The 22962-nt window shown below is 57.6% G+C and overlaps 1 protein-coding gene across 4 annotated transcripts in view; it reads right to left on the bottom strand.

The window, feature by feature from the left end:
• Positions 1 to 4861: 4861 nt before the first annotated feature.
• The window catches only part of LOC105473784 (G protein-coupled receptor 35), a 34572-nt gene continuing 16471 nt past the window's right edge, over positions 4862 to 22962 (bottom strand). The window contains exons 1-3 of one of the 4 annotated variants that reach the window (XM_011727811.3): positions 16834 to 17225; positions 15415 to 15660; positions 4862 to 12593 (exon numbers count right to left, since the gene is read on the bottom strand). In XM_011727811.3, coding sequence (XP_011726113.2) covers positions 11660 to 12589 — 930 coding nt within the window. In that variant the 5' untranslated portion in view covers positions 12590 to 12593; positions 15415 to 15660; positions 16834 to 17225 and the 3' untranslated portion in view covers positions 4862 to 11659. Of the gene's footprint in view, positions 12594 to 15414; positions 15661 to 16833; positions 17226 to 22962 lie in introns of those variants that run through there. The other 3 variants (XM_071073731.1, XM_011727810.3, XM_011727807.3) reach the window with 3 other exon arrangements.

The raw sequence follows: 22962 nt of genomic DNA, 5'->3' as shown, positions 1-22962 counted from the left end.
GGAGGTGAGGAGAGCGGCGCCCCCTCCCCTTTGCTGGTGGAAACCTCGGGAGATCCAGGGATGTCAGAAAGATGCATGCCCTCCTGTGAGCCGTGGGGGGTGGAGGAGCGCGAGTGATGCCACAGCCTGGCACCGGTGGACCCGGTCAGGAACAAGCCCATCTGACAGCCAGAGGGTGTGGGAGGGGCTCTGAGAGTAGGGCTGTGGTGCCTCCACCCCTGAGAGGGTCTCCTGACCACCGGCGCCCATCTCTGTCCTCTCCTGTGCTTTCCGGGTGGCAAGGTTAGGAAGCCTGACCTTCCCCAGACCCCCTTGCTGCTGGGGCCAGGACGTGGGTGGGGAGGCGGGGGCTGACCTTCCCCAGGGCTGGGTGAGGGCCCCATGCATGGCTTCTCTGTGCGGGCTCCAGCGGGGTCAGGCCTTGCATGCCATCATCTAGACGGCTGCTCTGGAGAGGCAGCCTGGAGTTGCACTGGTGTCCTGGGTGCTAGACACTGCACTCTGCCGCCCTCCCTCAGAACAGGGCCCGCTGGGGCCAGGCAAGGCACTGCCGCTGCTTTGGGCTGACCTGGAGGCCACAGCGCCTCTCAGAGCCCCCATATTCCTTTCCCTGGCTTCCCAAGCATCTCAGGCCTTACTCCCATTCTGCTTCAGGAAGTTTCTTTTCCCTGCACTGACCCCGATGATACACTCTCCCACACAGAAGACTGGAGATGATTCTTAGGAAAAATTCCACAGGGCCTGAAGACGGTGGGGACACTGGGGACACAAGACACAAAAGCAGGTGCCATTGGATCCCAACTGAGTATAGGAGCTTCAGTGAAACGCCTGCCCGGTCAGTACCGAGACGACTTCTACCCAGACCTGCTTCTCCCTCAGACTCCCTGCAGCCAGACTCCACCCCTAGCAGGAACCAGAAGAACCTTTGTGAAGAAGCTAAACTGTTCCACAGAAAAGGCGGAGAGACGCTGGAAGCCCGGCCAGCTGTCCCCTCGCCCCATGATCGATGCTACCTCCTGGGTGCGCAGGCTGACCGCAGCTCTCTCCTGGACCATTGGAGCCTGGGTGGCTGGGGGTGGAAGAAGCTGCCTGAGCATCTTCAGCAAGGAAGGAAGGTCAGGGATGGAGGAAGGGAGGGAGGAAGGGAAGGGAGTCAGAACAAAGGAAAATGAGGAAATCAGAGGAGATGGAGATCACAGGAAGCAGAGGGACTTGAAAACACGTGTCAGCAGAACCCAGCCAGCAACGAAACGAAGGAAGCAGAGAGCAGCTGTTTGGATGGGCTCTGAAGTCACCCCGCCAGGGAGGACACTGCAGAGTGTGCACACATCGCAGGCCCCATCCATGTGGAGCCCCAGAAAATGCAAAGTGGGGGATGCAGCCAACCAGCGAGGGGCCACAGGGCGGGGGGAGCTCTGGGGATGATAGCATGGTGACAGGCGATGGGCGGAGGCATTGGTCAAACGTATCACACTGCACACCTTAAGTGCAGCTTACTGTGCAGCAGTTATACCCCAATACAGTTGTTTAAAAATGAAATAAAAAGCCAACCATATGTGATGTCCCCAGAGAGGCCTGAGAAGATGGGGCATCACAGAGTGAGAACGGGGTGGTATTTTTAAAAAGGAATGACCAGGCCGGGCACGGTAGCTCGTGCCTGTAATCCCAGCACTTTGGGAGGCCAAGGCAGGAGGATCACCTGAGGTCAAGAGTTCAAGACCAGCTTGGACAACATGGGGAAACACTGTCTCTACTAAAAATGCAAAAAATAGCCAGGCGTGGTGACGGGCGCCTGAAATCTGAGCTACTTGGGAGGCTGAGGTGGGAGAATTGCATGAACCCGGGAAGCAGAGGCTGCAGTGAGCTGAGATCGTGCCATTGCACTCTAGTCTGGGTGACATGAGTGAGACCTCATCTCAAAAAATAATAAATAAGGAATGACCAAAAACCAAGAAAGGACTCTTGAATAATCACTGGAATAAACATTTAGTAAAACACTTGTAAAATAAAGATGAGAAGATATCCCCAGAGGATAGAACAAAAGCTCAAAGAGATGGACAAAAGGAAACAAAAAATGAATCAACAAGGAACAGAAGGTGGGTCTAAGAACTCCAAACTCCGGCTCACGGAGGGGAGGAAATTATCCAAGAAGGGAATCAAGCCTGGATGGCTGGGGTCTCCCGACTGGAAGAGTATGCTGTGTTCCCAGCACAGTGACTGAATGAAAACCCAACCTGGTGCATGTCGTGGTGCAATCCTCATCCTCTCAGTGTAAATACGTATTTACCCTAAAAGCTTCCAGATTGGGAGAAGCGAACAGACAGCACGGAGCACTAAGAATCCGATGATGAGAACCTAAGTAGACACCCGTGTCCCTGATCAGAAGCAGCTCGGTTCTGGGCAGTTTGCTGGATCCCCTGTCAGTCCTAGGTCCATCCTCGGCGGTCACCTGGACCTTCTGCTCCTCGGTGGCTCCAGAGGGCTGTCACTTTCTGGGAGGCACCTCGCCATCTAACGGCCACAGTTCCCCTGGTGTTCCCAAGTGGTCTGAATTGCCAAGCTCCTGCTAGCCTGCGCCCGACTCCAGAATCTCCCCAGGATGACTGTGGGCCCCACACAGAATGTGTCCCTCACCAGATACAATTCCCCAGGTGTTCAGTAGCAGAGCGAGGATGTGCGTCTGTGTTCCCACGTTCCAGACCCTATACTCCTGTTGATGCAGCCTCAACTGGAATCGACTTCTGATGCCTGTTCTTTGCTAATTAATGGTGACTCTGTGGTGATGAGTGTGTGGGCTGCTCCCAAGCCCTCTGGGGTCTGTGCCTGGTCTCATCTGAGGAAGAGGATTTCTGCTTGGCCTGGCCCAGCCCAAAGGCCAGACTCGGATGTGGTGCTCAGAGTGTGTGAGTCGTGACCGGGGCTCTGAAGTCAGTTCTTGGGCACCTAACCGGTGGTGCTTTTGCTTCTGTTTCCTCTCGACATCCTTGGGTTTTTGCGAAAGTCCAGCCACCTCCACTGTGCTGGGAGCTGGGAGGGAGAGTGGGTGTGTGCACTCCCTGTCCCAGCCGTCCACTCTGGAGGGGCCGTATCCAGAGACCCAGCATGGGGCAGCAGTGCCTCACAGCTCTGTGCACCCCCCAGGGCTGTAGGGAGTCCTCCGCCCACCACCAAGCAGCCCCCACGCCAGGACCTGCTGCAGAGGCTCTGGAAGAGCATTGTCTGCCTCGCCCCCTGCGGTCCTCTACTCCACCCTGGCAAGGACTTCCTGAAGGGCACAGATGTGGGGAAAAGAGAGATCAGACTGTTACTGTGTCTATATAGAAAGTAGACATAAGAGACTCCATTTTGTTCTGTATTTGAGATGCTGTTAATCTGTGACCCTACCCCCAACCTTGTCCTGGCAAGTGATATGTGCTGTGGTTACTCAAGGTTTAACGGATTTTGGGCTGTGCAGGGTGTGCTTTGTTAAACAAGTGCCTGAAGGCAGCTTGCTGGTTAAAAGTCATCACCATTCTCTTAATCTCAAGTACCCAGGGACACGTACACTGCCAAAGGTCACAGGGACCTTTGCCTAGGAAAGCTAGGTATTGTCCGAGGTTTCTCCCATGTGATAGTCTGAAATATGGCCTCGTGGGAAGAGAAGGACCTGATCATCCCCCAGCCCGACACCCGTGACGGGTCTGTGCTGAGGAGGACTAGTACAAGAGAAAAGAAGGCCTTTTGGCGGATGTTGGCAGTTAAGATAAAAAGCATCTGTCTCCTGCCTGTTCCTGGGCAATGGAACATCTCAGTGTAAAACCCGATTGTATGCTCTATTTACTGAGATAGGAGAAAACCACCTTAGGGCAAAAAGTGGGACTTGCTGGAACACTGCTGCTAAAAGGTTTATGGAGATGTTTGCATATGCATACCAAGGCACAGCATTTTCCTTTGAACTTACTCATGTCACAGAGATCTTTATCCATATGTCTTACTGCTAATTTTCTCCCTTCGATGATCCTATTGTCCTGCCACTCCCTTATCTTTAAGATGGTAAAGATAATTATCAATAAATACTAAGGGAACTCAGAGACCGGTGCCGGCGTGGGTCCTCTGTATGCTGAGCGCCGGTCCCCTGGGCCCACTTTTTCTTTCCCTATACTTTGTCTCTGTGTCTCATTTCTTTTCACAAGTCTCTCGTTTCACCTAACGAGAAACGCCCACAGGTGTGGAGGGGCAGGCCACCCCTTCACACACACAGGGGCAGGGTGGGGCTCTGCCAGACCAGGCACGGGGCCTCTGCAGACAGCACCCCTCTCTGTGCCTTGGATCCTCGAGGGAGCCTCAGAATCCTTCTTGACACAGAGCTCTCGGAAGCTACCACCTGGCCAGAGTTCATCTTTCCATCTAAAGCTCTTTGCCACAGCTGGTCTACGCTGGCCATGTGAGTGCCCCCTCAGATGGGCAAGGCTGGAGCAGAGTCCCAGGCCCAGTTCTTCCTGTCTCCCTGATCCCCAAACCTGGCCAGGGACAAGACTGGACATCTGCACTCAGCCTGGGCTCAGCTGGTCAGCTTAGAAGGAATCCATCCTGAGGTGGGGATTGTTCCATAGACTCCTCCATCTCTTGAAAATGAAAATCCCAGAGGGCCAGGGTGGTAGAAGTCAGGGACATGGGAACTATCTGCTTGGCTGTGCCCTGGACAAAGCCACAGGGCGGGCCCCAGAAAAGCTGGGTTTTGGTGACAGCAGGAGGTGTTTTGGGGCTGTGGGGGCAGGTCTGGAGGAGCAGGGCAGATGCAAGAGTCCTGAGGAAGCCCTGAATAGGAGATATGGGGCCAGTGGCAGGGCCGGGACCCATTCCAAGGGTTCCCATTGTTGGAACCGAACTGTCGATTCCCTCCTGGGCAGGGGTTGCCGCGAAGGATCACCGACACGAGATTCACAGCAGAGAGTTATTTATTACTAGCGCGCTAGGGTCCCAAGCTCTAAGTTGGCCCTGGGACCCCGAGTGCTTGTTACAGGTTGTTTATATAGGCAAACACAAGTTCAAACACAGCTTAGGGCGTGAAATTCAAACAAAGCTTTAGGCGCGTGGTAATTGGGTCTGTCTATGGCCTGAGCAAGGTATCTTGTTCTGATTGGTTGGGGCGGGACCTTAGGAGGTTCTTTCCTGGAATTGCTGATTCCGGGAACATCGGGGACATTGAGTCAGGGTGGGACCCCAATGAGGTTATCAGGGTGGGACCTCATGAGGTTATCAGGGTGGGACCCCATGAGGCTATTTCCCGGAATTGTCTTTCTGTTTGGGTTCTGGGAACATCGGGGGGCTATCCGTGGCCATCTGGGGTTTAAGTTTCATGATGGCCAAGCTTTCTAAATTTTATGAGGCTTAGGAATTATGAGGCCTAGTTTCACGATAACACAGGAGGGCACTGCACTGGGGCAGTGGGGGCAGGATGGAGAGAGAAGAGGGTGCAAGCCCAAGTAGGCTGCCCTTATTCTCACACAGGTGCATCCCCCATTCCTCCTCCACTGGTAACTGTTGGTCACCTTCTTGGGCCTTTCCAGAATGGTGTGACCTGATCCCCCCCCATGCAGGTCTGGGGTTTGGGGAGAGTCATGGGCAGGCTGGGCATGGCCTCTGCAGAGGGCAACTGAGGGCTCAGGCCCCTGAGGAGGGGGAGATGAGCAGGGAACCCCGTAGGGAGGCCTTCCAAGCAGAGGGCAGCCTGAGAGGCTTCGTCGGGCTGAGGCGAGCTCCTTGTGGGTGGGGCGGCAGCAAGCCTGGTCCTGGCTAGGCAGTGTGCCCTGTGATGGTGAATGCAGGAACAGAAAGGGGAGGGCGGGGAGAGGCTGGTGCCATGACCACAGGCCATGCCGCAGGGCTGGACACAGCCAGGCCCGGGAGTCAGGTGTGCGGTTTTCAAGACTCCCTCGTTACATGCGGATGGTTGTGGGGAGGTGGGGAGAGGGAGCCCCTGGAATGAGTCAGGACTCAATGCATGTGCAGTGGCAGGGGCAGACCCCCAGGACCTGGGTACCAGGAAATGATGTGGGCTCTGATACAGTCGTAGTGTTTCCTGACTTTGGTCTTTGAGGATCACCAAAGCCCTGGAAAGATCTGACTCACCCAAGGGCCATGGGTGCTGTGGGAAGGGGAGAGAACAGGGAGGGAGAAGCCCAGGGCTGCTGGTCCCCCTGAGCCCCCACCAAATGCACCCTGGCTCCCTGAGCTGGTTCTGGGTCCAACTTGTCCCTGAAGCCTCCAACGGCCCCAGAGTTAGGGACAGGAGGGTTTCCAGCTGCAGACAGAAGCCTGGGGGCATGCCTGGGCCAGGGAGCTAGTCTACCTGAAGGCAGAGGGGGACAGAGGCCTCTAGAGCCTCTGGAATGGGGACCACACTGCCCAGTCCTGAGCTACCCCTGCAGGCCACAGGAAATGCAGGCTGCACAAAACAAGAACCCAGGGCCTCTGAAAAATCAGGAAGCTCAGGACACTGTTGCATTAAAGTAGGTAGAGCCCAGCTGAGCACAGGGCCTCCTGGGCATGGGCCTTCCTGAGCACAGGGCCCTATAGAGTGCAAGCCCTCCTGGGCATAAACACTCCTGGATATGGGCTCTCCTGGGCATGGGCCCTCCTAGGAATGGGCCCTCCTGGGCATGGACCATCCTGGGCATGGACCCTACTAAATATGGGTCTTCCTGGACATAGGACCCTCCTGGGCCTGGGCCCTCCTGGACATGGACCCTACTGTGCATGGGTCCTCCTGGATATGGACAGTACTGGGCATGGGACCTCCTGGACATGGACCTTCCAGGGCATGGACCCTTCTGGGAATGGGTTCTCCTGGATATGGATGCTCCTGGATATGGACGCTCCTGGGCATGGACGCTCCTGGGGATGGACTCTCCTTGGTTGGCATGGACCCTCTTTGGTTGGCATGTACCCTACTGGTCATAGACCCTCCTGGTCATGGATCCTCTTGGGCATAGGCCCTTCTGGGTACAGGGCTCTTTTGTGTGTGGACCCTCCTGTGAATAGGCCCTTGTGAACACTACTGGGCATGGGTCCTTGTGGGCATGAGCCCTCCTGGCCCCCAGACATGGACTTCCCTCCTGGGCATGGAGTCTCCTGGGCATGGGGTCTCCTGGGTGTAGGCCCTCCTGGGTATGGCCCCTCCTGGGTATGAATCCTCCTGGACATAGACCCTACTGGGCATGGGTCATCCTGGGCATTGATCTTCCTTGGTTGGCATGGACCATCCTGGGCACAGACCCCTCCTGGACATGGATGCTCCAGGGCATGAACTCTCCTGTGAATAGATCCTCCTGAACATGACTTTACTGGGCATGGGCCCTCCTGGGCATGGACCCTCCTGGGCATGGGCCCTCCTGGGCATGGGCCCCTGTATTATTCTGTTTTCATACTGCTATAAAGAACTGCCCGAGACTGGGTAGTTTATAAATGAAAGAGTTAACTGACTCACAGTTCAGCATGGCTGGGGAGGTCTCAGGAAACTTATAATCGTGGTGGAAGGCGAAGGGGAAGCAAGGCACCTTCTTCACAAGGCAGCAAGAAGACGTGCCAAGCCAATGGGAAAGAGTCCCTTATAAAACTGTCAGATTTCATGAGAACTCTATCATGAGAATAGCATGGGGGAGACTGCCCCCATGATTCAGTTACCTGCACCTGGTCTCTCCCTTGACATGTGGGGACTGTAATTCAAGATGAGATTTGGGTGGGGACACAAAGCCTAATTACACCATTCTACCCCTAGCCCCTTCCAAATCTCATGTCTCTTTTACATTTCAAAACCAGTCATGCCTTCCTAAGAGTCCCCCGAAGTCTTAATTCATTCCAGTATTAACCCAAAAGTCCAAGACCAAAGTGTCATCTGAGACAAGGTAAGTCCCTTCTGCCTACAAATCTGTAAAATCAAAAGCAAGTTAGTTACATCCTAGATACAGTGGAGGTACAGGCAATTAGGTAAATATACCCATTCCAAATGGGATAAATTGGCCAAAATCAAGGGGCCACAGGCCCCATGCAAGTCTGAAATCCAGGTGGGCAGTCAAAACTTAAAGCTCCAAAATGATCTCTTTTGACTCCACATCTCACATCCAAGTCAGGCTCACGCAAGAGGTGGGCTCCCATGACCTTGGGCAGCTCCACCTTTGTTGTTTCACAGGGTACAGCATCCCTTCCAATTGCCTTCACAGGCTGGTGTTGTGTGTCTGTGGCTTTTCCAGGTGCATGGTTCAAGTCATCAGTGGATCTACCATTCTGGGGTCTGGAGGATAGAGGCCTTCTTCTCACAGTTCCACAAGCAGTAGGCAGTGCCCCAGTGGGGACTGTGTGTGGGGGCTCCAACCCCATGTATCACTTCTACACTGCCCTAGCAGAGGTTCTACATGAGGGTTCCACCAGTGCAGCAAACTTCTGCAGGTCCAATACCACATGTAAGCCACCAAGGCTTGGGGCTTGCACCTTCTGAAGCAAAGGTCTAAGCTGTACATTGGTCCCTTTTAACCACTGCTGGGATGTGGGGCACCAAGTCCTGAGACTGCACAAAGCAGTAAGGCCCTGGGCCCCACCCACAAAACCATTTTTTCCTCCTAAGCCTCCAGGCCTCTGATGGGTGGGGTTGCTGTGAAGACCTCTGACATTCCGTGGAGACATTTCCCTCATTGTCTATGCTATTAACATGTGACTCCTAGTTACTTATGCAAATTTCTGCAGCTGGCTTGAATTTCTCCTCAGAAAATGGGTTTTTCTTTTCTATCCCATAGTCAGGATGCGCATTTTCTAAACTTTTATGCTCTGCTTCCCTTTTAAATGTGAGTTCCAATTCCAAATCATCTCTTTGTGAATGCGTAAAATTGAATGCTTTTAAGAGCACTCTTGAATGCTTTGATGCTTAGAAATTTCTTCTGCCAGATACCCTAAATCATCTCTCTCACATTCAAAGTTCCACAGATGTCTAAGGCAGGGGCAAAATGCTGCCAATCTCTTTGCTAAAGCACAGCAAGAATCACCTTTATTCCAGTTTCCAGCAAATTCCTCATCTCCATCTGAGACCACCTCAGCCTGGAATTCATTGTCCATATCACTATCAGCATTTTGATCAAAGCCATCCAACAAGTCTCTAGGAAGTTCCATACTTTCCCACATCTTTCTGTCTTCTGAGCCCTCCAAACTGTTCCAACCTCTGACTATTACCCAGTTCCAAATTTGCTTCCACATTTTTGGGTATGTTTATAGCAGCACACCACTCTCTGTGGTACCAATTTGCTGCATTCGTCTGTTTTCATTGTTTTCATACTGATATAAAGAACTGCCTAAGACTGGGTAATTTTAAAGGAAAAAGGTTTAATTGACTCACAGTTCAGCATGGCTAGGGATGCCTCTGAAAACTTACAATCAGCAGAAGTTGAAGGGGAAGCAAGGAACTTTCTTCACAAGACAGCAGGAAGGAGAAGTGCCAAGTGAAGGGGGAAGAGCCCCTTATAAAATCATCAGATCTCATGAGAACTCACTCATTATTTTCCACATGTATTTCCCACATTCCCACAGCATGTGGGAAACAGCTCCCATGATCCAATTGCCTCCACCTGGTCTCTCCCTTGATACAGGGGCACTATGGTTATTATAGGGATTACAATTCAAGATGAGATTTGGGTGGGGACACAAAACCTAACCATATCAGCCCTCCTGAGTATGGACTCTTCTGGACATGGACCTTTCTGGGCATGGACACTTTTAGGCATGGAACCCTCCTGGGCATAAACCTTCCTGGGCATTAATTGGCCTGGGCATGGACCCTCCTGGGCATGGGCCTTCCTAGGCATGAGGCATGAGGCTCTCACGGGCATGGCCCTTACTGGACATGGACCTTCCTGGGCATGGGGTTCTCCTGGACATGGTCCTTACTGGGCACAGGGCTCTGTTGTGTATGGACCCTCCTAGGCATGGACCTTTCTGGACATGAACCCTCCTGGGCATGGACCCGCCTCAGCATGGACCCCTCCTGGACATGGGCCTTCCTGGGCTGGACCTTCCTGGGCATGAACCCTCTTTGACATGGGCCCTTCTGGTCATGGACCTTCCTAGGCAGGGACACTCCTGGACATGAACGCTCCTAGGCATGAATCTTTCTTGACATGGAGCCTCCTGGGCATGGAACCTCCTGGACATGTATCCTCCTGGGCACAGGGCCCTCTGTGCATGTGATCCTCCTGGGCATGGGGCCCTACTGGGCATAAACTCTCCTGGGCATAAACCCTCCTGAGCATGGACCCTCCCGGGCATGGGACCCTCCTGGACATAGACCCCCCACTAGATATGGACACCCTTGGATATGAACCCTCCTGGACATGGGACCCTTTTGAGCATAGAACCCTCCTGGGCACAGGACCCTCCTGACAGTGGGGCCCTCCTGCTCACGGACCCTCCTGGGCATGGACCTTCCTGGGCACAGAAGCCTCCTAGACATGGACCCTCCTGAGCATGGGCCCACCTGGGATGCACCCTTTTAGGCACGGGGCCCTTATGGGGCTCTCCTGGGTATGGGCTCTCCAGAGCCTGGGGTCCTGTGAGATGCCATCAGCTGCATGCTTGTGCCATGTCCCTGCCACAACATGACTGCCATCTCTCTCCAGTCCTGTGGAACGTGGAACAGGGTGGAGCGGTGCCTGTGGACATGCAATATGGGATGACAGGATGGGGTTTGAGCCCAGGCCGTGCTGGCCCACACTCGCAGGAGGTCTCTGGAGTGCCCCGTCCTTCCAGCTTGGGGTTTGAGATGCCCTCCACGCAGAAGTACAGGAAAGTCAGAAACCAGCAGGACATCGCCTTTACCTGGGTGGGCACCCAAGCCCTACCCCTGCCAGACATGGTTTCCAGCCTTTCCCTGAAGGAAGGAGAAGAGGGCTGGGTCCCCTGGCAGATCCTGGCCACCCCTTCACTGCCACCCACCCCAACCCAGTCTCACCTGCTTGACCTTGGTCCCCCCTCCTTGCACCACTGTGCAGCTCCTACATGGAGATAAGCCACTACATGGAGATAAGTCCTGCCTTGAGCAAGGAAACCTGGGCTAGGGGCCTCTAGTGCGGTCCTGCCAGGAGCTTCCAACAGCCCCTGCTCACGCTTCAGATGGTGGGGGTGGGAAAGTGTCAAAGGGTCCAAGGGGGCCTCAGAGTGAAGAGCCCCAAAGGGTCCCTGGAAGATGTCCGCTGGCCCTCTGAGCCACGCACTCCCTCCCCGCCTCCCATTACGTGAGTGGGCAACACAGAGGGCCCCACCAGGACTGACTCTGGGTGGGGAGTTTTATTCCAGCCCTGAGGGGTGGCAGCAGGTGTCCTCAAGGCTGCACCCTAGCCAGCAGGAACTCACTTTGGCCTGGTGAGCTGGCTCTGGGGGTGGCAAGTGTGAGGCCCCATCCCGGGGGTCTCTGACATTGGCCTTGCTCTGGTCTCAGTCCTCTTGCCCTTGTCTCTGTCCCTCTCTCTTCCCAAGAGAGCAGGTACCTGGGCCATGCCTGCCCATCCAAGGCTCCAAGAGAGCTCACAGTGAGTTCAGGGCTGATCCCAGGCTCCTTGCTACTGGTCCCACCTTCCCCTGACAGGCAGCACCTCCCGGAGCCCCCAAGACCTGGACCATAGCGCCCTCCACACGCCTCCTAGGCCAGGGTCACACACAGAGAGGCCTGGCTTTTATGGGCCTTGGCACTGGGAACCACGGCCAATGCAGACGCCTCCTGGAACTCCTTGGCCATGTAGTAGTAGCAGATGGCGTCCAGGCAGCAGTTGGCATCTGAGAGCTTGCTGGTTATGAAGAGGGTACGACGGAGCGTCTCTAGGAAGGCACAGGCGTTCCAGCCCACAGCGAGGCGCACCGTCAGCCCCACGTGCAGGGGCAGGAAGCAGACCACAAACACCACGAGGTTGGCCCAGACCATATGGGCAGCCTTGTGGCTGGCCTCTGCCTGCCCCACATCAATGGGTGGCCGCTGGGCCAGAGCAGTCACCACCTTCAGGGAGCAGAAGACCACCACGGCCAGTGGCAGGTAGAATCCCAGCAGCGGGAAGGCCATGGAGCTGAAATTGTGCCGGGTACTCCTGAAGCAGAAACCGCCCTCCTGCATGCCCAGGAACCAGCGAGCCACCAGGGAGCCGATGACCAGCATCCAGAGGACCGCGCACACGGCCGCAGCCTGCCTGGGGGACCGCAGCCCACGGGCGCGCAGGGGGTGCCGCACGGCCACATAGCGGTCCACGGCAATGGCCGTGACCAGGCTGATGCTCATGTACCTGTTGGTCAGGTAGATGCCCTGGGAGAGCTGGCACAGTGGCGTGTCCGAGGTGTCCTGCAGGGAGTGCAGCACGAAGGGCAAGGCACACAGCAGGCAGAGGTCGGCCACCGCCAGGTTGGTCATGTAGATGCGGGTCTCCGTCCACCGCTGCATGCGGCAGCAGAACACCCAGAGCGCCAGGCTGTTGAGCAGCAGGCCCAGCACCAGTAGGATGCCCAAGTAGGCGTAGAAGCCCAGCTTGATCGTCGGGGGCCAGGTGAGGTCGCTGGAGCCACAGGTGTTGTAGGTGCCGTTCATGGTCCTGGGGTTGCAGAGGGAGCTGGAGGTGAGCAGAGGGAGAGCGGGAGGAGCGAGGCACTGCCCCCACTCCGCCCACCTCGGCCTCACATCCACAAACACAAAACTCCTCAAAGAAAGCATGGATGCCGTAAAGAATTCCAAGAATTCCAAGAATTCCAAGAATTCCAAGTCACCCTCGAGGTCTAACCCCTGGACGGATCCTCTTCCTATCTCCTGAGCCCTCCTGGGACCTGCCTGCTGTCATGGGGCAGGAAGGGAGGCAGAAGGAGCTCCACGTCCCCCTCCAGTCCCCAACCCAGCAAGCCCTACCCTCCAGAACGCAAATCCTGGACAGGGAACAAAGGGCCACCAGCCTCACCCAGCACAGCTCTCAGCAGGGAGGGTTCAGAGGCAGCAGCACCTGTCAGTCTAAGGATGGGAAGACCAGGCTCCCAGACAAAGCCCAGGGTGGCCCCTCCACCCCTCCCTGGACCTGGCTGCAAGAGGTGCCCACATTTGACTCCACACCTGCATCGGCCCTTTCCCACAGCAGAGTCCAGGACAGCTGGGACTCTGGCCTGCCCCTCCCTCCCTGTGAGCTCACCACCCAGTCCTGAACTCTGGAGGTCCTGCCTGGATCAGCCTGAGTCCCCATTCCAGTCCCACATTTGGGATATGGGGTCCACCCCTTGAGCTCCCAGGGGTCAGAGCACATGAGGGCAGCCCTGCCCCTCCAGGCCCTGGCTGTGCTGCTCAGGAGCCGCCCAGGGGTGGAACTGAGTATCCTCCTCTCAATCACTATCAGGACCACTCACAAAGCCACCCCTCCGCTGTCCATGCCAGCCTCTCACTGTCCCCAACACCCTCCACAACATAGCCCAGGAAGGCTGAGATCAGCCCCGGATGGACTTGGGCAGAGTCTGGTGTCCTGGACATGGGCTGGAGTCATCCTGACTCGGCCACCCCTGCAGCTGGGCAAACTCAGTTCCCTCATCATAAGGGGTGCTGGTGTTGCACACAGGCAGGTGTGAGACGGAGCTGCTGGCGAGCGCCCAGAGTCCGGGACTCACAGCCACATGTCCCACTGCCCGGGCTCCTCAGTGGGTCCAGGAAGAGCCTGGAGGGGTGGGGGTGGGAGAAGACTCTCCCCCTACCACCAGGCTGTCCTGCGGGGCATCCCTCAGTGGCTTCCTGCTGGGCTGCTATGGAAGGTGGGAAGGACTCAGTCCACAGCCAACGGCCTTGCTCCTCCCTCTGCCTAGTCCACACAAGTTCCCCCAAATCAGGAGAGGGGAGAGCGCCCAAACCCCGTGACTGCAGCTGCTGGGGATGCCTTTCCCCCACGGTGGCCCCCGGGGAACTCCAGGTCCCCAGTCCATGAGGGACACAGGGCACAGGTTTCAGCCAAAAACAGAAACATCCTGCCCTCTGACTTCATTCCGTCTCCTTAGTTCCCACCTCCAGTGAAGTAAGGCGGGCATTTGCTGACTTCCAAGTTTCAGGAGCCCTTCCCCGGAGTACGAAGAAGCGCTGCGCGCCCGCCCGAGGGTCTCTCCTCCCTTCTTGAGGGTCCTGCTTGCCCTTCCCCCGAGTGCAAAGCGCTGCGCGCCCGCCTGAGGGTCTCTCCTCCCTTCTTGAGAGTCCTGCTTGCCCTTCCCCCGATTGCGAATCGCTGCGTGCCTGAGGGTCTCTCCTCCCTTCTTGAGGGTCCTGCTTGCTTTCTCTCTGATTCATGAGCAACACCTTGCCCCGCTTCCAGGGATCTTTGTAGGGACCCTGAGCAAGGCCAGGCTCCGAGGACATCCCCAGAACCCACTGGAACCAACCGCTGGGATCTTCCCTTCCTGTTGGTCCTGTGCCCCTGCGGCAGCCCCCGCTGGGGACCAGGAGATCCCAGAACCTGCTCAGAATCTACACCTCAGAGGTACCTGAGCTGGGCAGGAGCTGTGTGTTGGGGAGGGCTCCGTGCGACTGACCTCCTACTCTCCCCACCTGAGCTCTCAAATCCACCAAAAGTCCAGGGCCAGCCTTGGGCGGGGTGCAGACCTGGCGAGGGGAGGGGCCTGCATGGCTAGAGGGCGATTCCTTCGCTGCCTCATCTTGAGTAGCCTGGAACCCTGCCTGGTGGGAGGTGAGGACACGAGAGCTCGTGGGCCTGGGCCCCTTCCCGTTGCCCCAGCTTCCCAGATCCCTCCCCATGGCTGCCAAGGGGCTGTCAGGTCACACATACCCAGGGCTGTAACTTGCCTACTAGCCTCAGTGTGGCTGTGGGGGAATGTTTAACTGCAGACCAGGCACAGCGGCTCACGCCTGTAATCCTAACACTTTGGGAGACTGAGACAGGAGGATCACTTGAGGCCAGAAGTTTAAGAACAACCTGGGTATCATAGGGACACCCCGTCTCTACCAAAAAAAAAAAAATAATAATAATAATAATTAGCTGGACTGGTGACGGGTGCCTGTAGTTCCAGCTACTCAGGAGGCTGAGGCAGGAAGATCGCTTGAGCCCAGGAGGTCGAGGCTGCAGTGAGCTATGCTGGCACCACTGCACACCAGCCTTAGGAGACAGAGTGAAACCTTGTCTGTAAGAAGAAGAAAAAAAGTCTAACTACAATATTTAAATTTTCCCTTTTATAATAAAACAAACACTGGACTATTAGGGAGAAAAACGCAAATGTTGCAAGAGTTTCAAGGTGTATGTAGGCTTTGAAGAAGTGCCCTGTTCATGGGTCCTTGTCTTGCCCCTGGGGTGCCTCCCAAAAAAGTTCAGGAAATCAAGGCCCAGGTTTTAGCCCCGACGGCATGGGGCCCTGGGAGCTAACATGGCCAGCACAGATGCCTACCTACTGCCCCAGCCCCGCGCAGGAATCCATCCAGGCTGCGGACCGTAGCTGGCCTCCTGCCTCAGATCCTCAGGCCTGGTCTTCCTCAACAGACACCAACACCATCAGCCTCAGGGAGCTCCCGCTGCCGGGGACCATGGGGATAGGGCCTTTCTACTTCCTGCCCAGGAGGCTGTGGGGATAGGAGCCAGCAGTACACGTAGGAGGCCCCGCTTCCCCTTCTGATGGCAAGGTCAGCCTCGGCTTCTGCACACAAAAGCAGAAAAGTGCCCTTTGATTCTGCACTGAGCAATCCAGGAGAGAAACCTGGCCGTAGACGGGCAGCCCAGCCACACTGGAGCCCCTCGCCAGCCCTTCCCACTGTCTGGACCAGGGACCCACCCAGACCTCCGAGTACCTGGCTGGCCTGGGATTGGGAGCACAGGCCCCAACCACTGCTGAAGATGTGGGGGCACGGAGTGGGGGTGCAGATCCCTGTGGCCCAGGCACCAAAGAGTGCCCCGTACCTGTGACCCTCTGGACCTGGGCTCCACACAGCACACCCCACTGGGCCTGGGTCCCACACAGCACACCCCACTGGGCCTGGACCCCACACAGCACACCCCACTGGGCCTGGGCCCCACACAGCACACCCCACTGGGCCTGGGCCCCACACAGCACACCCCACTGGGCCTGGACCCCACACAGCACACCCCAGGCCCAGGATGGGGCTGTGAGTGACACAAGTTCACCAAAGCAGCCGCTCACCTGAGGGCCACAGCGCGGGGGTATTTATTCTTGTTTTTAGATGTCACATCCCACACTCCAGCAAGCTGCTACCCACACACAGGCTCCGAGCCTTCATCAGCCTCAGCCACACCTGAGACCCCCAACAGCCCGAGCCCACCTGAGACCACAACACAGCCTCACCCCGCTGAGACTCCCCATCACAGCCTCAACCCACCTGAGACCCCATCACATCCTCACCCCGCCCTGAGACCCCGTCACATCCTCACCCCGCCCTGAGACCCCATCACAGCCTCACCCCGCCCTGAGACCCCATCACAGCCTCACCCCGCTCTGAGACCCCGTCACATCCTCACCCCGCCCTGAGACCCCGTCACAGCCCCGTCACATCCTCACCCCGCCCTGAGACCCCGTCACAGCCTCACCCCTCCCTGAGACCCCATCACGGCCTCACCCCGCCCTGAGACCCCATCACATCCTCACCCCGCCCTGAGACCCCATCACATCCTCACCCCGCTGAGACTCCCCATCACGGCCTCACCCCGCCCGAGACCCCGTCACGGCCTCACCCCGCCCGAGACCCCATCACACCCTCACCCGGCCCTGAGACCGCATCACATCCTCACTCTGCTCTGAGACCCCATCACGCCCCTGCCCCACTGGGAGGCCCCTAGGGCAGTGGGCGGCACTGACCTGCAGGCAGCTTTGGCCTCCCGGGTGGAGTGTGTGACCCCCGCTGCCAAAGCCTGCACAGTGGCTGCCTGAGGAGGGCTGGGGGAAGTGAAGCTGGGGTGAGCCACCCCCTCGGGGCTGGTCCCTGACTCTGCCCCTCCTTAAGGTGGCGGGGCGGGTGGCCAACTGACGGCAGCAGGGCAGGGGTAACAGGAGATCCCCCTGCTCCCGCACCAGCTAGAAGGCGTGGGGGATTTCTGGGAGGGAAGTGGGGTGCCGGCTGCCTGTGCTGACGCCTCTGAAGAACCAGCATCCTTGCTGAGGGCACACATTTGTTCTGGAAACAGCGTGAGAGACAGCAAAACCAGAGGCACTCCAGTCCCGCCCACGGATCCTTCCTCCTCCCCAGCCCACTTCTGCCGTCATCTCAGAAAGCTTATCAGGGCCCGGCCCTCCCAGGGTGTGCGGTCAGCCCGCCCTCCCCAGCGCCTCATGCTCAGTCCCCTGACAGGGTGCAGCATGCACGCTCATCCTAGTTCATGCAGACACGCTCCGTGAGCATCTTCCAATACACACACACAAACGCACACACACATGCACACGCCAATGCACGCGGCTGAGAGGCACACACTCTGGCACACACAGGCAGGCTGGCTCCTCCCCTGCTTCCCCCCTACTCGGCCACCTGCCCCTCCTCCAAACCCACCCCCTCAGAAGCCTATCCAGACCACCCCTGTCTGATCTAGAATATTCTCTCTGGCCCCCACCTCCTCGGCACACATCTTCCTTCTGAGCTCATGGTGGGGGAGCCCATAGGCCCAGGCTGCTCCCCCATGGTGCACATCACCCCCTTCCTGGGCCCCATGCACTCTGAGAGGAGGGGCCTTGTCTCCTCAGCGTGGGCCCCACAGCCCCTGACCACAGCTTCTCTCTCCTCAACAACTGCGATAGGCTGGGGACAGCTTCAGTTTCACCCCTCCCCACTTTACAGCGGTGGAAACTGAGGCCCAAGGAAGGGGAACGCTTGGCCCAGCATCACACAGGTGGTGGCAGGTCTGAGACCAGTGCCTGGGCCTCCTGAGCCAGACCAGGGCTCTCTACCCAGAGGCACCTGAGGAAGCCCTGCCTGGGCCTCGGTCCTTCTCTGCTGTCATCCCAGGCCTGGCTCCTTTCCCTTCCTTCCTGCTTCCTCCTACTGTCCTTCCTGCCCTTCCTCCTGCTTCCCCAGCTGTCCCTCCAGACCCAGTCCCCAGTGTGGGCCCTCGGGTTCCCTGCCCAGTCCCCGTGGGCCATGATGTTCAGTGGAGAGGGGCCTCCTCCCCCTGCAGGAGGCTCAGATTTGGGTTTTCATCTGCCTGATCTCAACTCCCATGCCTCACTCTGGCCACAGGATCTGGCCTCTGGGGTCAGCAGAAGGCGCGGCACCTGCTCAGTCCAAGCCCGACCACCGTCAAGCAGGAACTGGAGGTGCAGGGCGGGGCATCTCCCAGGGGTGCTCCTTCCACCTCTGGCAGATCAGAGGCTAAACGGCTGGATGGTGCCCCAAGCAGGCCTGCCCAGCCCACCAGGGCCAGGACCCTGCAGAGCCCCCCCACCCTCCCACCACTGGGCCAGCCACGAACTCCATGTCCCTCCCCAGCAGTGGCCTGGGGCACCCTGATCCCACCAGGCCTGGCCTCCCTGACGTGGCCTGGCGTCTGTGCTCCTCACACACTGGAAGGGAAGCCCCTCTGGGCAGGGCCACGTGGACCCAGCGGATTCTTGTGGGCTGTGTGGACTTGGGGAAGAAACTGGATATTTAGAGACTCCAGCTGTCTCTGGGAAGGGCCCCTCACTGCCAGGTTCCACCTGTGTACAGGAAATGCTATCCCTAGCCCACCCCCCACCTCTCTCCATCTGCCCCTTGGCTATCTCTGCAGGGCATGGGGGCACATCAGGGCAGTCCCCCCCAGCCTGGAGCCTGGGCCCTCGTGCTCTGCTCCCTCCCACTCAGGCAGGCTTTGCCTAGGGCCCCTCCAGTGTGCTGTTTCTCTCTTGGCTTCCCGTTCACCCCCAGGGCCCCTCTCTCCCCAAAGCTGCACCCTCACGACCTGTTTGCACCCTCATGACCTGTTTCTAGCACTTCACCCTGTTTGATTTTATCACAGAACTTATTTTTTAAGTAACCCTTTCTGCGCACTGGGTTCATGCTTGTGGGACTCCATCTGCTTCCTGCCCTGTCAGGGCCCCGGCACAGAACCCGACCTCTGTGAAGCTCAACAACCCCTCGCCCACAGCGACTCCTGCCGTGGGGCCGGCGAGTGCCTGGGACACAGCAGGTGATCAGTCATCGTCAGTGCCCGGCTCAGGCACAGTTGCCTGGGGTCCTCTGCTGCCGCCCAGGCCCTTCTTCAAGGCCCCCTGGAGTCCCCAGGCTCGACAGGCCAGAAGGCAGGTTTCCATTCCAGACCAGGCCTGTTCTCTCCCGGCTGGGCAACCTCAGACCACCCAGGCCTCTGTGGAGGAGAACTGGCAGCCAGGGTCCTGCTGTGGGCACAGGGGCACCGCCCAGGGTCCTCCATCCCCCGCCTCTGCTTCTGGGCAGCTCCCTCACCCCCAAGGTTAGCCCCCTGCAGCAGCACCAGCCCCTCCCACTTCACCCTGCTGGGCTGTATGTGTGACAGGAGGAGCTCTGAACAGGACTCCTTCCTGCCCTTCCTTCTCCTTCCCGCCCTTCCTTCTGCTTCCCCAGCTACAGCTGCCGGACGCCACCCCTGCAGCCCTATCTAAAGGAGCCTCTGCAGCAAGCTGGTCCAGCCCTCAGGCTGCGGGCTTTGAATGTGGCCCAACACAAATTTGTAAACTGTCTTAAAACATTATGAGATTTACACACGGACCTCTTTTTGCTCATCGGCTACCGTGAGTGTTAGTGTATTTCACGTGTGGCCCAAGGCAATTCTTCTTCTTCCAACGTGGCCCGGGGAAGCCAAAAGATTGGACAGCCCTGTTTTGAAGGGAAGTGTGTGAGGGGATGTCAAGGAAGCAGGAGCCTGGGAGAGCCAGAGAAAAGCTGTTTACATTCAGCTCCACCTTGAGACCAACGAGGCACATACCTGCCAGCCACAGCCCACGGTCATACGCTGTTTACAGCTAAAGCAGCAGCCAGTGACGCCTGCGCGGACACACTTCTATGACAGCAAAGTGTCCAAGTGCCCTGGTATACAGAACAACATATGCTTTCCAGATAACTATCCTTGGCCGGACACGGTGGCTCAGGCCTGTAATCCCAGCACTTTGGGAGGCCAAGGTAGGAGGATGGCTTAAGCCCAGAAGTTTGAGACCAGCCTGGGCAACATAGCAAGATTCCGTCTCTAAAAAAGTGAAAAATATTAACCAGGCATGGGGGTGCATGCCTGTATTCCCAGCTGCTCGGGAGGCTAAGGCGGGAGGAGCACCTGAGCCTGGGTGGCAGAGGTTGCAATGAACTGAGATTGTGGTACTGCACTCCAGCCTGGGCAACGGAGGAAGACCCCGTGATGGACGGTTTTCTTTAAATCAATAGAATAATACATGTTAGGCACAGTTTAGCTTAGTCTTTACATAGACGAGACCCCTGTATGAGAAAAACTTAAAGCTGGGTTGTTCCCCCTCTTGCTTTCTGAGGACGCCCTGCTCTGTAATGGAGCAACCTTCAATAAACCTTCTCTTCTCACCAGATTCTGACTCACCTTGACTTCCTTCCTTCCTGAGACCCAAGAACCCTGCCTTGAGGTCTGAATCGAGACCCTTTTCCCGTGAAGCTGTCTCCTAAATGCGTCGCTTGGATCCTCATGGGTCCTTTGCATAGTTTTTGTTTATTAAAACAACACTTTGGGCCGGGCACCGTGGCTCATGCCTGTATTCCCAGCACTTTGGGAGGCCAAGGCAGGCGGATCACGAGGTCAGGAGTTCAAGACCAGCCTGGCCAACATGGTGAAACCTCGTCTCTACTAAAAATACAAAAATCAGCTGGGCGTGCGGGCGCGTGCCTATAGTCCCAGGAAGCTGAGGAAAGAGAATCGCTTGAACCTGGGAGGCGGAGGTTGTGGTGAGCCGAGATCACGCCACTGCACTTCAGCCGGGGCGACAGAGGGAGACTCCATCTCAAAAATAAATAAATAAATAAGAAATAAAACAACACATTACTGTTTTATCTTTATGACCGTTTTTCTGGTGTCCCTTCCAGCACTGTGCCCCCGAGGCCAGTGCCTCACTTATCCATCTGGCAGCTGAGGCAGACCAGCGGGGTCTTCTGTGTGGGGGCTCAGCTGTGGACCCCGAGACAGGATGTGAGTCCACCTCCCGCTTCTCGAGGTTTCTCTGTCACCCTCAGCACTTTCTGTTCCCCTCTTCACAGAACCAGGTCTGGAAGTGGATGTCCTGCTGGGAAACTCCCCTCCCCCACTGATCTTGCCTGAAGCCTGGGGGTGTCACCGTGAGGGGCTGGGGACCAGGACACAGGGTCTCTGTCCTAGATGTCCTGCTTTTGTGTGTATTTGATGTTTTCCATAATAAAAGTATATAGAGAACTGAGTGTGTGGCCATGGAAGGGCAGGGAGAGCAAAGCCCGTCAGCTGCGGGGCAGAGGAGGTGGCCTGCAGGGGTCCTGGGGGTGGCTGCACAAGACCGGCACCTGCGGCCTGAGGTCCCCTCCACCCAAGATCTGCCCTGTGCCCAGCCTCCTGTGATGGCCCCATCCCAGCCTGCCCTGCCCACGCCCAGCGGGTGTGTCCTACGTGACCCCAGACTCATCTTCCCACAAGAATTAGCCCCCGGCACCACTTGCCCCAAAGCCAGGGCAGCCAGTGGGGACTGGGCCACAGGGAATGGTTTGGGTTCGGGTGGCAGGGAAAGCCGAGGCCTCCTCCCTATGCTGACTGGGTGGGCAGCAGCCAGCATTTGCTGGCTGGAGCCGCCACCTGGAAGGAGCCCCAGGGCACCGAGAGGAAGGGTGCAAACCAGGCCAGCAGGAGACCCCTTCTGCCCCACAGCTCTTTGGCCCCCACCTCCCTCCACTCTTCGGAGAGAGACAGAGTCTCGCTCAGTCTCAAAAAAAGACAGAGCGAGTAGCTGGGATTACAGGCATGTGCCACCAAGCCCAGTTAATTTGTATTTTTAGTAGAGACAGGGTTTCACCATGTTGGCCAGAATGGTCTCGATCTCCTCTTCTCGTGATCTGCCCACATTGGCCTCCCAAAGTGGTGGGATTACAGGCATGAGCCACCGCGCCTGGCCGGGGCCACCTCTCTTACTTGAAGGCCTCCTACCCCATGTCGGGCACTTTCCAGCGGCCCCTACACAAAAGTCGCTTTGACGTCCCTGAGACCCGCGCTGCTTTCCCAGGCGCTCAGGCTGCATTCGGCGGCTGAGGAGCAGCAGGGATGCTGGCCAGGGAGGAGTGGGGTGGGCAGGGGGCTTCCGACACCTTAAGGGGCTTCCCATGCCAGGCTCGTGCTCCCTTCAGAGGGACTGAGAAGGATGCGTCCCCCAGTGCAGCCACCAGAGGAAGGTGCCGCCCTGGCCTGCTCCCTGCCCTGGGGGCCCTGTGGCTGCTGAAGGCCCTCTGGGACCCGCCCAAGCATGGCTCCCCCTCCAGAAGTGCCTCTGCTGGGCCTCTCTGGACCCCACACAGGCTCCAGCCAAGCTGGGTGCTCAGGGGGTCCCCACAGCCCAAGCACGGGGCCCTTGGCAGGAGCTGGGCACCACCACAGGATGGGCAGGGGACATGGCACTCCAGTGGTCTGGAAGGGATCCTGAGGGGTCCTGAGGGGACCACGATGGGGGTGGGAGGGGTCCTGAGAGGGTCTGAGGGGCTGCAAATTGCACCCAGGGCCCTTCCCTGCCTCCCCTGTGCCCACTCCTCCCTTCACCAGGCACGTTCACAGTGGAGCCTCCAGCTCTGCCCACCTGCAGCAGGAGGCCTGGCTCTGCCCTGGGCACTCAGGGCCACCTCCCCGCCTTGGAACTCCTGCCCCACCTTCACCCAGCCTGGAGGGCATCAAGGCATCTGGCCACCAGCAGGGGGGCACTGCCCAGGGAGATCCCAGCCCTGGCCACCAAAGGCCAGAAGAGGCTCCTCAGGCTGAGGGCAGGTGACCACAGCCCCTGGGCCACCCCGCCAGCTCACTCACC

This window comes from Macaca nemestrina, chromosome 11, assembly GCF_043159975.1.
Source record: "Macaca nemestrina isolate mMacNem1 chromosome 11, mMacNem.hap1, whole genome shotgun sequence".
Taxonomy (NCBI): Eukaryota; Metazoa; Chordata; class Mammalia; order Primates; family Cercopithecidae; genus Macaca; species Macaca nemestrina.
Note: the sequence above shows the minus strand (reverse complement) of the source record. Positions and strands in the feature narration are given on the sequence as shown.